Consider the following 13,044-nt stretch of genomic DNA (forward strand, 5'->3'; position numbering starts at 1 on the left):
GGGACAGCGGCGCACACAGCAGCAGCAGCCAGGGACAGCGGCGCACACAGCAGCAGCCAGGGACAGCGGCGCACACAGCAGCAGCCAGGGACAGCGGCGCACACAGCAGCAGCAGCCAGGGACAGCGGCGCACACAGCAGCAGCAGCAGAGATAGTATTGTACACACCTCTGTGGTGGAAAGCACGGTATCTTCATCAAGGCTGAGTACGGCGTCAGTCACTATGTTATCGTAAGGTAGGAAACGACTGCTCATAACCTGCAAAGATCAGGAGAAAAAAAATGGCACCAATGAGGGATGTAAAAACGTAACATTTAGTAACAAGTTTAAAAAAAAAAAAAAAAAAAAAAAAAAAACTTACAATGGTAGTGTTATTTTTGGTTTAAAATGACATCACATTCATGTACAAGTCTTCGCCCTGATTGGCAGACACAGCTATCGGCAGATGCCCTCCTCACAAGGTGCCCCAGCTTTGTGAAGAGTACGCTTTATTTTTCCCTTCTGATACACCCAGTGACGACTGCTGAGGGATTAAATCATTCCTAGGCCACCGGCTGCTGCACTCTCTGTCAAACCCCTGAGAGCTGCATGAAAAGTATCAGCCTCTATTTATCACCATTCCAGCGGTGACCCACTGTCGGGATAAGTGACGGACCGTCCATCACTCTGCCGCAGCCCTGTAATCAGGAGTGAAGCTTTCTACTAAAATGGTTTTCAAGACATGTCTGCGCTGGAGACTGAGCTGACAAATGTGTCCGCTTTCGTCATGCCGTGAATTACAAACATGACCGAGGTTTATAGACAAAATATTATTACATCAATGAAAAAATAAAGGGAGGCCCACTTTCCCATATGGTAGCACGGTGATACAGTGGTTAGCAGTATACTGCTCTGCGCTGGGGTTAAGGGTTCAATACCAAACAAGGCGCTGCCTGTGTGGAGTTTGCATGTTCTCCCCATCTGCTTTGGTTTCCTCATGGTTCTCTGGTTTCTTCCCACACTCCAAATTTCATACTGGTAAGCTCATCGGCCTCAGACCCTAGTGTACGTTTTATAGGTCTATGCCTTTGTGTGTGTTATTGGGAATTTAGGTTTCGCTTCCAATGGGGCCGTGACTGAGAACATATTCTGGCTGCACAATATAAATGTCACCATATAAATAATGATGGTGATGATCACACTCAAGATTCACTGACCAAATGCGCAGCGCACATGAAACCACCAGGACGCAATTCCTTCGGTCACACACTGGCGCACAAACAATCACAAAGCATGCAACACTTCCATTAAATAACATTCACCAACAAAAGGAATCAGGGTGCAGTGAAAGGCTACAGACGTGTCCTCATACACTTAGCCTCAATTCGCCATGTGGCACGTGGGAGCCGCTAGGTCCCGTGCAATTTGACTTGCGCCAAGCGATTTTTTTTTTCGCCAGAAAATGAGCCTTAATAACAAGGGAATGCAATAAACTTCATGAAACTGCACTGATTAAATAGATAAGACACACTGGTACATGCGCCCGACTGAATCTGTATATGAAGCACATTTGGCGTGGAAAAACGTCGCGCCCGCTGCATCGTAGAACTTCGTATACAGATTCAGACTCAGTCGCACAAAGATATACAGGTGTCGCATATCAGATAAATCGGCGCAGTCTCGGGAAGCAGACTGTTGCATCCCCTTGCGACTAAGACACAGTTTCGGGCGAAAAAGATGCTATTAAGCTGCTCAGCGCAATACGATTCGCACCCAGAAGGGCTGTTTGGCGCAACTGCAGCAATAGTGTACGAGGACACATCTGTAACACTATTTTCATTTTGTCAATGTACGATTAAAACCTGCAATAAACCATTGTTTTGGGTAGTACAAGTAAATATTTCATTATATAGAATATGAAATAGTTCTCAGTTGTATTTCTTATTGAACACTAAATATTTTAAAAAGTTTTAATGAGGATAAAGAATGCTGAACCGAACTCTCCCCAAAGATGGAATTACCACGCCGGTTATGAAGGAAGGAAAGGATCGAGTCTCTTGAAAGCCAAATGAAAAATAAATAATAAAATAAAAAAATAAGTCCCAAAATTTGGACGTTAATCAGACTGTTGAGGACTCCGACCATCAGCTGTCGAAAATGTTTTTCCCAGCGCAATGCCTGTGTGTGCTTGATGACGTCTGGCACAGAGCAGAGCCTTCGTTAGTGGGGAGACGCAGAGCGGTACCCCATGCCTCGCTGCACACAGGAGAGTTGTTTTGTGGAGAAAACAGCATCAAGGTCAGTAGTTACCACAAGGTGAAGAGGCGCTGCCTTGCAGAATCTTAAAAAGGATGATCGCGCCAGGCGAAGCTTAAAGGAAAATATCCAAGTGGGCTCAGTGTAGCAGAAAGCCTCCTGATGCTGTTTACATGTCCACTGACTCAAGCAGAAACCATTAGCTGCCAATTTAACAGGGACTGCGCGCGCTCCCCTTAGCTCTGGCCACAAAGCGACTTCGAAACAAAGAAAGTTTTCCTTGCTCAAGAAGTGGCGGAGACCGTCCTGGGGCCGTTCGAACACGACGCCCATTATTATTCACTGACGCATCAAATCCGTGCTTTGCTCAGTGCCAGAACAGGGAACAGCGTTGGGTACTACAAGGTTGCGGGCCAGGGGCAAAGGGCCGCCGGCAGCACTAGTTCCGAGTGATAGGCTTAGTACTGGTCAGGCCCACAAAAGATACATATTAATAACACCATGGAATGTAGAAAAATATGCTGCAACACAGAGCACCCAATCAGGATGGAGCTTTGATTTTCCCTGTGTTGCTATATAACAGAAGCAAACATACCATTGGACGCTAGGGGATATATAAAGTTGTGGCACAGACTGCACTCAGTGATACGGCCTTCCGTTACCAGATAGAAAGACCGGAAGACTGGTGTACATAGGAAGGGAGGGGGGGGTATATCCACTACCGGAAATGTTCCATATAAACTCTTTGCGAATGCTCATATCGGGTGTTTTGTATAATATAATGTCTACGTTCAGTTTAGTTTAAGTGCCAGCCCAAACCTTATTCCTTATTTCAATTCTTCGGGTGGTCACTGAGAAAAGTCCCCAGAAACCACTTTAATTCCATTTGAACAAAATAAAGATATCTGGCTGGAAATCCCATACGATATTTTATATATACAGTAACACTATATGGATTTTTTTTTTTACCTCAATAGATAAGGAAATATGTTGGACGCTTAAAAAAAAACTAATTTATAAATATATATTTTAATACGTCTTATCATTCCATGTCTAGATTGAGTATCCAGATCACCCACTTACTGTGGTACAGTCTAGACAGGAATGGGCTAATGAGACTGATCTCTTACTGAGCATTATAAGCCATGACCTCACATTGAACATTCCCCACGCCCAGCCTTACTCAGACCGCGGCCATTGAACAGAGCACTTTGTCTACGGTACCGTGGGAACCTCCGTTAGGAAATTATATTGCTGCTTAAAAGATTATTTTTTTTTTATAAGAGGGGCCGGTAGCACCAGCATGGTCTCACCTTGCTCTCCCCTTCAATGACTATGACAGGCACGGCAGTGGCAGGCCAGCGGTGTTTGGCAGGAAGCGGCTTGTCACAATTCCACAGGACGATGATCTGGAATGAGATAAAAAACAGACACATGAGCGTCTAAAGCAGTCGGGTTTCCCCCCTACAGAATATTCCCCGAATTAAAGCATTTCTGGAAACCTAACAAAATGGGGTATGCTTTGCTCAGGGCCTCTTTTGTGTCTTTTTAGGCCTATGCATTCAGTCGATTTGGCTTGCGGAAGGCATTTGGTGTTTTAAAACGGGCTCAATAGCTGCTAAATAGCGTTTTTGTATACGTGGTGCAGAATAGTATTCAGGAGGTTTTTTTGCAGAAAATAACTTATCCCAGCAAATTTGGGGTACTTGAAAATGGGGGCCAGCATATTTTTAAATTGCTAAAGTTTAAAAAATCGTGAAAAATCCACTAGCAGGAAGCCCCTGCAATGAAAAAAAACACCCCCCCCCCCCAAAGTCAAGTTCGCTAGTTTTTAACTTTGCCCCCCAACTTTTTTTTTGCCCCCATATTCAAAGTGATTTTTGGGGTGTCCTTAAGTGGTTGTTAAATTTTTTTTTACACAGTTTACCTTTGGGGGACTATCTGAAGGCTGCACGGGGGTTCCCGCAACGTTGCACCCCAAAACCCCAATTCTGCACTTTTTTCCGCCTGCTATTCATAGGCGAAACTTTCCGCCTATTACATTGCATTGACTTTCCGCCTAGGCGGAAAGTCCTTTAAATTGAGCACAGAGTAAAATCAAAACAGGCGAAAATTACGTCATTGGCGAAAAAATTTTTTCGACAAAAACACGCCAAAACGGCTTTTCGCTCAGAATTGAATACGGGCCAAAGCTTTAAAAGCTCATTGTTTGCTGGTTCTGCGCTGCCATGATTTACAGCATTGAGCAGTGTACGCTGACCCATGACAAGGCTTTGTTCTGATTGGCCGTTCAGCTGGCAGCGGAAATTACTGTAATACACAGAAGCGGCGAGCCAGGCAGAAAAGTAAGAAAGCGTATGAACTCAAAACGCAGGATCAAGACAGATTACGTTATATGAGAGGATGATTACCGTACCTGGTGACAGTACTGAGACTTTGCTACAGCGACCAGCAGCTTCAAGATTGGCTGAGACTGGGAAACCAGCGGAGTCACAGCGTGGATTACTGCGGTAAACTTGGTTGGGGATTTTACACCTGCAACGGTCGGGGAAAAAAAAAACAAGAGTTAAGACATCCAAACATCGTATAAATTTGCTAGATACCCGCTCTGAGTCCACACATCTCACAAACGAATAATAATCATCAAAAAAATAAAAACAAAAAATTGTAGAAAATCTTAAAACTCAGGTGGAAGTTGTAAAAGCTATTCTATAACTCATCCTCCTTCCGTGCTATCTATGTGCAGGGAAGTCAGCCATTTTATGGGCTGAATCATGCTCAGCTTACTAATTCTCGAGGAACCAGTAACCTCACTGAGGAATGAGGCGCTTGGTTTGCATGCCTCAGCGATGTCAGTCATTCCTGCCAATTCATAGGCTGAACTGCCTTGTATATTACTTCCGCCGGCCTAGTGCTTGGCGATCTGATACAGCAGTAGGCTGAATATTGGTCCAACCCACAAAATGGCTGCCGCTACTTTGTGTATTCACCAGGTGCACTAACTCACCTAAGAGAAAATAGACAATCAGCACAAACAAATGAACTGAGTTGAGAATAAAAGTTAAACATATTTGCTTCATCTAATAATGCTTTCTAGGCTTTACATAATTAAAAATTAGTAAATGGGGAGAAATGGTTTGCACCGTGCTAGGATTTACATGGGATACAATCAGTATCCCGTCGACCGCGATGCCAGCACTGATATTACTGGCGCCAGAATCCCGACGCCTAACACAATCCTGGCGCAGAGATACCGAAGGTAAGTAGCGGGGTGGGGGGAAGGGTTAGGGCTAGGCACTAGGGGGGAGGGTTAGGTTTAGGGTGCGGGGAAGGTAGTGGGTTAGGTTTAGGCACGGGTGGGGGGGGGGGAGGTTAGGGTTAGGCACGAAAACAGGAGGGTTAGGGTAGGGAGGGTTAGCATACCAAACAAGTGTCGGTTTGCCAGCCCAGTCGGCATCCCATACCGTTTCCGATTTACACACATCGGCCTGCGTCCAGCTACACTCCTCATGCATCGACATATCTGTCTACTGCAGGGGCAGGGGCGGCCAAACTAAAGCCTGGGGGCCAGACACAGCCTGCCCCCCTGCTAGGCTACACACCCGGGATTCCTTCAAAGCTCTGGACACCTCTGTCCAGACTCCAGAGGTAGCTTAGCTCTTCGAGTAGTAGAGCGGGCTGGCGACGTCACTGCCGGGATGGCCCTCGCTACATATGACGGAGGGCAGTGGCATGGGGAGTTAGCGGCAGCAGATGCAAGCACCAGACAGGACTTGGAGAGTAAGTACAATAGATTGGGGTCTGGACTGGGCCCTAAGGGAAGGTGAGAGAGTGGCGACGACTCTGGGCTGTAACATAATGGGGTGCTGATAAACCTGAATAAAATTATAATTGGACAGCGTAGTAAATATGTGAGTGATGTGTAAATAGAATGAGGATAACCCCCCGACAAGCTCAGAGCAGTGCCTACAAAGCATGCTGTGTCAGCTCAACTAAATTTTGCGTGACAAATATTTTTAAAAATAGAAAGAAAAAAAAAAAGATACTAATCAAATCTAAGTAAAACCGATAAAATATGAACATTGCTGAGCTATACTAGTTATTACTCTAGTTTCCTGATGTAACAAGAGTTACGAAACATATGTGACCTGACCATGGAAAGTAAACTATAAAAAAAAATAAAAAAAATAAAAAAAAAGCAAAAACTACAGGCAAAACTAAAAGTTTAACAAATAAACAGCAGCGTGTCATATTAACAAGACCGCCACAACACTAGGGGTTAAACAATTCTCTACTGCAGGGCTATTCAAGATGCAGCTCAAGCTGCTGTGGAACTACACATGCCAGCATGCCCTGCCACATTTTTGCTATTAGGGCATGCTAAAGCTGTGGCAGAGCATGCTGGGATGTGTGGTTCCACAGCAGCTGGAGGGCCACATGTTAAATCCCCCTGCTCTGTATGCTACTGTTAGTACCCTGTGACCATTATGCAGGGATGGCCCGATGACGGCTCGGACTGGTATAAGGGTGAAGTCGGCACTCTGACACACTTGGCAGCCGTGAAGATGGATTCGTTCGCTCCTAGACCCCATCATCATCAGGTCATAGAGAATAATGCACTTACCTAGATTAGAGTAGTAGTAAGGAAAATCGCCCAGATAGGATGAGTACTGGGGCAGCACAAACAGCCCTCCAGGATGCTTGTTCCATATTAAACTGTTGCGCGATATGTGCTTGAAGATTCTGTCCTGAATTATCTGGAGACAGGAGGAGAGGGAGAGAGACGGGGTTGAATGAAGCACTTAGTCCCAGCTATTTTCACTTCAGCATTCCTCTCAAATCAGCCGTTAGCTAAAGAGCGCAATCAGGGACCTGAGGCGAGAGCAGGAAACGGACTTGTTTTTGGCGAGAGGAAACGACTGAAATACTGGAGTGACAGTGATCCTGGATGACGGGACACAAGCTGCATCCAACATATAGATGTGTTTACTGTATAATAGGGTTTATATTAAAGGTGCACTCGTCTCCTTACACAGGGGAGGAAGATAAGTTTCTGAGCTGAAGCAATATTATTAATTTACTGGGGGGCGGGATCACTCCGTCCCTCGTTAATATCACGGATTTCCCGTGATCTGATGTCAGTGAGGTCACCTACGGGTGAGAAATGTACCCTCTTGTCCTCTTTACCACACCCCTCGTAGGTCAGCCAGTATCTTTATTTCCCTCAGACAATCACATCATTTGCTGAATAAAACTGCGGCCTGGGATCTGCAGAGGTGTCCTCATACATCTAGCCTCCTTGTGCGTTAAGCAGCCCTTTAGTCGCGCCATGCCGTGGCTCAGTAGCGCCGAGCGTCTTTTTACCTTCAAATGAGTCTTATTCGGAAAGCGATGCGAATAGGTAGTACAAGCAGCATCTGCTGATTAAAATGACATGCGTAGGTGTCGTGCGACTTGTAGCGCACGGAGGATAGATGTATAATGTGGACACATCTGTATTCGAATCTACTTCTGCAATAATGTTCCAGGGCCGCAGTAGGGAGGAGTCTATTCTGCGCGTCTGTGTAATGGTTAGCAATGCGGATGCACAGCACAGCGGTCATGTGTCAGGGACTTCAGACAATAAGCTCCAATATGGCAGGGATGTATTTGAATAACACATAGGCTCGTATTCAATTAGAGGCGAAAAGTCCGAGGTCGGACTTTTCGCTGTCATCGCCTTTTTTACTGGGATAAAGTATCGGGCGTGTGCCCGCTTATCCCCATATTTAAATAGGATCCGGCGAAAACGGGACCCGGCGGAAAGGTAAGTATCGAAAAATCCTGTCACTTTTCGGGAAATCATCCTGGCACCCCCTTAAAGATGGTCTGACATAGGGGATCACTATCAGTACCCCCGATTTGGGCTGCCGAAGGTAACTGGGGTTTTTAAATAGCCGCGGCAGGTGCAAATTTGGGGTACATGAAAATGGATGCAAGCATATTTTTAAGTCCCTAAAATTATTTTTAAAATTTAAAAAATTCACCTGCCGCAACCACCAGCATTCTAGAACACACCTGCCGCATACATGGGGACCCCTCCTGAAAATATTTAGCTAGGTTTTAAGTTTGTTCCCCAACATTTTTTTTTTTCACCCCCAAAATTAAAGTACCTTTTTTGGGGTGTCCTGAGGAATTTTTTTTTTTTTTTTTTTGGACACAGATTACATTAAGGGGTCATTCACAAGGCTACAGGTTATTTTTTTTAAATTCTGCGCCCCAATTCTGCACTTTTTTTCGCCACTTAGAGTGGTAAAAACTTCTCCCCAATTTTTTACCAAGACTTTTCGCACCTGAGACAAGTCTATGTAATTGAATATGGGGAAAAGTGAAGCTGGCGAAAATGACGTCATCTGCGATAAATTATCGCCGATAATGGACTTTTCGCCCCTTATTGAATATGGCCCTAAAGGCCCCCCATACATCAGAGATTGATTGCAGCAATCGTGCAATTTGCAATCGATTGTGTCTAAAAATCTTTCCATTTTTCAATCGATTGCAGATTGCAGAATTGCCACAATCGATTGAAAAAGGGAAAGATTTTTATACACAATTAATTGCAAACTGCACGATTGCTGCAATGAATCTCTGATGTATGGGGGCCTTAAGTCTCTGTACAGCGATCTGTGGCATTCCACAAATAATTATATTCTAGAACCCAAAAATGACAGCTGGGACCTGCCCAGCAAATCAGCCAATCAGGAAACTGCAGGAATTTCAAACAATGCATTAGATAGTAATACTGCCCCCCGTCGCACTATAGCTACAATCCACCGGGGGTGCCCCTGAGCAGCAAATACAGAACTCTGTTACACTGAAGAAATGGCAAGGGGTTTCTTATGCAGGACTCTCACTGATGTCGACAGGGAACATTTCCAAGCCAACATTTTATTGTCATCATTTGTGCTTCCTGCGCCGGTACTAAAGTTTGTCTAACATATATGGATTTTGTCCTAAAACAATTAACAAAAGGTGCGCAAAGTGGAAATACAGCACCGGAGAAGCTGTATTGATATTGCAGAAAATTCTGCTGTTCCTGGAATGGAATTAAATAATTATAAATGTATGTGCAGACTCGGTTCAGTCAATAGCGTGATTGAATGGGTTTATCCATCTCCAAGATCAATGCAGCGGCTCTGAGAGCTAATGCAATGTATTTAAAGTAGCTATTGAAATATCTGTATTATATGCAAAAAAGAGGCGCTTTCCACTACACTGGCTGCAAGGTTTTAAATCATTTACAGTACATTAATACGTCATTAACTTGATAGAGAGTCTTACAGCGCAGTGTCTCTATGCCGAGCGCATTAAAAAAAAAAGTGCCACATGAATACAGGAGAGTTGCAAACACATTTATTGCTTTAAATAATCAGTCTCCAATGCAGAATACTCTGGTTTCCTATCCCCCTAAGCGGTAATTATAGTGGTAACATTTGAACCTGCTTGGCTGAGGCTTTCATAACAAGCAGAGCCATGTATAAATACAGCACTAAAAAACCAATTTGTACAGATAATTAGCTCGTCTGGTATCTGGGTGCATAGTTCACGACTTGATGGTGAAATTAACATGGAATGCCATCCGCGGTCAGCTGACGGCTCCCGTATCGGTGCTGCTCACGGACTCGCGAGTCAGTAGGGCAAAGGCTCAGACTGAGAAATTCAATTTTCATTGATTGGCTGGGTGATAAGGTAAATGGTGTAAGTGTATGAGCAAGGGGTCGTGGAGGGGGGGAGGGAGGAACGGAGAGCGATGTATCACAGATAGTAAAACAGGTCTCCAGGACAACCCAAGACCCAACTGTGACCTTTGAGTGCGGCTTTCTGGGTGACCTCGCAGTTCATCTCACTGTAATGGTCTGTGAATAATATATTATCGCAGGATCAGGCCATAGCAGAGAGTGTGAGATATAGAAACTTCTGCCGTCATCTCCGGGGGGGGGGTCAGCGTCTCATCGCCGTCAGCGTTATACAGGAGAAGGCAATATAGAGGTGCCCAGACACACCCATCCTCATATCGCGCCAACTAGCCCTGTCTGACGTGCCACAGAATGCGACTAAGCCGCGGCATGTGTCCCGCTACGTAGCTTTGCACAGATATTGCGTCTTAATAGCATCTCTAATGATACCAAAGTACAATACACGAGGACACTGGCACAGGCAGAGCGCAAATTGGATACTAGCCTGGGAAACAAGGCGTAAGAGCGAGGACCGATAAAGGTGAAACGCGCCACGCAGCGACTTTATACCAACTGCATTGCGACAATAGTACTAATCCTAAGTGCCCAGTACAGTATAGGAAACTCTGGATGCAGCTATAATGAGATAAAGACGCTAAATTCAGAAAGCAGTACGAAAGTCAGGGAATCACTACCCATGGTGGAGTGAGGACACACCTGTAATATGGACTCCACGGACCATAAAAAGCACACGTGAATAGGGCAAAGCACTAGCCCAGCTTCCCATTAACGTAAATGATGACAAGTTGCTAAGGTTTCTGGGCATGTGACACTGCTGATAGGTGCCACAGGATGAATAGTCATATTAAAATACTGTAATAAATAAACCATAATCCTAAACTGCAGATGAATTGAAATGCTAAGCAACGTGACAGCATGTTTTATTTTAAGTTTAATTTAATAATTTTTATTGTTGTTCACATCGAGTTCACTGCATAACATTAAATGTATTTTTTAAACATTCCAATTACTGTTAATATCATGTGACGCAGATCTCCTAACCCAGTGGTTGGTAACTGCTGCAATTTGCAGTCAGGACTTTCTGCCGCAGGGGCCATGAGACATGGGCTACTCTGGGCGTTCGCTGTCCTGGGAGAAGCATCTTTTTCTTCTTCAGGGTCCATAGGGATCCACAGGGATACCATGGGGTATATGATGGTTGGAGACCAGGCACCAAACAAACAGTTAAAGCTTCAGCTCCCAGGATGCCTCGGGTCCCCGTCCATATATACCCCACCCCTAGCCATAGGACTTCAGTTGTTCATTTGGTGCGGCAGAATCAAGATGCACCTTTGTAGCAGGGGACTGCTCTGGCAGTACTAAGTTTTTATTTTATTTTCTAATGTTTGAGTCAGCAGTACTCAGAGTCTGTTTTAAGATGCAGATAATGCGACTCCATCCACCTCCGCTGGGCAGCAACACCAGTAACTGGGCTGGTGATTTCGGCGGGTCGAGGCTGAGCTTGCAAGCAGCAATGCTGCAACCGGACGCACGGAGATGTCAGGTAAGGAGATTCCTCGCTTACGGGGAATCGCGCATGGCAGTCCTGGCTTCTGTGGTCAGACGCACCAGAAGCCGCTGCAGTCAGGGCTCGGGATTGTCCGCGTCCTCACTACACTACCGGGGCCTTATCTGACGCCGGGGATCGGCATCAGGTGCTTCTGCTACTGACACAAGGCCAATGTACCCGGCTGGTTAATACAGCTTAGGTGAGGTAGGCGCTGCCCAGCAGGTCCTCCCCCGACCCAGTCCCTATGAAGGGTTTTGCTCGTCTGGGTTTCTCCGCCTACCCTTCACATGTATATGAGAAGCTCACGGTCCACGCTCAGTGCACCCTATAGCTGTTGGATCTCAGGAGGGTTTGGGTTAGTCTCCCTGTATACCTCTCCATAATGCTCTATATCCTACTATTTCTTTGTGTTTGGGTAGTCCATTTAGAGTCGATTGGAATTTTATTACATTCAGTACATCCGGAGAGTATTCACAGCGCTTCACTTTATCCACATGTTATGTTACAGTCTTATTCCAAAATGGAATATATTAATTTTTGTCCTCAAAATTCTACACACAATACCCCATAATGACAACGTGAGATTTTAGCAAATTTAATTAAAAATAAAACTAAGACGACACATGTACATAAGTATTCACAGCCGTTGCCATGAAGCTCAAAATTGAGCTCAGGTGCATCCTGTTTCCACTGATCATCCTTGAGATGTTTCTACAGCTTAACTGGAGTCCACAAGTGGTAAATTCAGTTGTTTGGACATGATTTTGAAAGGCATACACCTGTCTATATAAGGTCTCACACTTGACAGTGCATGTCAGAGCACAAACCAAGCATGAAATCCAAGGAATTGTCTGTAGACCTCCGAGACAGGATTGTCTCAAGGCACAAATCTGGGGAAGGGTACAGAAAAATATCTGCTGCTTTGAAGGTCCCAATGAGCAGAGCGGCCTCCATCACTCGTAAATGGAAGAAGTTCGAAACCACCAGGGCTCTTCCTAGAGTTGGCCGGCTGTTTAAACTAAGCGATCGTGGGAGAAGGGCGGAAGGTGACCAAGAACCTGATGGTCACTCTGTCAGAGCTACAGCATTCCTCTGTGGAGAAAGGAGAAGCTTCTAGAAGGACAACTATCTCTGTAGCATTCCACCAATCAGGCCTGTATGGTAGAGTGGCCAGACGGAAGCCACTCCTTAGTAAAAAGCACATGGCAGCCCGCCTGGAGTTTGCAAAAATGCACCTGCAGGACTCTCATACCATGAGAAACAAATTCTCTGGTCTGATGAGAAAAAAGATTGAACTCTTTGGCGCCAATGCCAGGCGTTATGTTTGGAGGAAACCAGGCACCACTCATCACCAGGCCAATACCATCCCTACAGTGAAGCATGGTGGTGGCAGCATCATGCTGTGGGATGTTTTTCAGCGGCAGGAACTGGGAGACTAGTCAGGATAGAGGGAAAGATGAATCAGGCAATGTACAGAGACATCCTGGATGAAAACCTGCTCCAGAGAGCTCTTGACCTCAGACTG

General features: G+C 45.3%; 1 protein-coding gene across 1 annotated transcript in view; it reads right to left on the reverse strand.

Annotated features, from left to right (window-relative positions):
* Positions 1 to 13,044, reverse strand: part of EXT1 (exostosin glycosyltransferase 1) — a 232,019-nt gene that overhangs the window by 14,972 nt on the left and 204,003 nt on the right. The window contains exons 5-8 of the mRNA XM_088450193.1: positions 6,859 to 6,991; positions 4,651 to 4,769; positions 3,548 to 3,643; positions 168 to 257 (exon numbers count right to left, since the gene is read on the reverse strand). Coding sequence (XP_088306319.1) covers positions 168 to 257; positions 3,548 to 3,643; positions 4,651 to 4,769; positions 6,859 to 6,991 — 438 coding nt within the window. The remainder of the gene's footprint in view (positions 1 to 167; positions 258 to 3,547; positions 3,644 to 4,650; positions 4,770 to 6,858; positions 6,992 to 13,044) is intronic.

Source organism: Taudactylus pleione, unplaced genomic scaffold (assembly GCF_031769625.1).
Source record: "Taudactylus pleione unplaced genomic scaffold, aTauple2 ptg000510l, whole genome shotgun sequence".
NCBI lineage: Eukaryota > Metazoa > Chordata > Amphibia > Anura > Myobatrachidae > Taudactylus > Taudactylus pleione.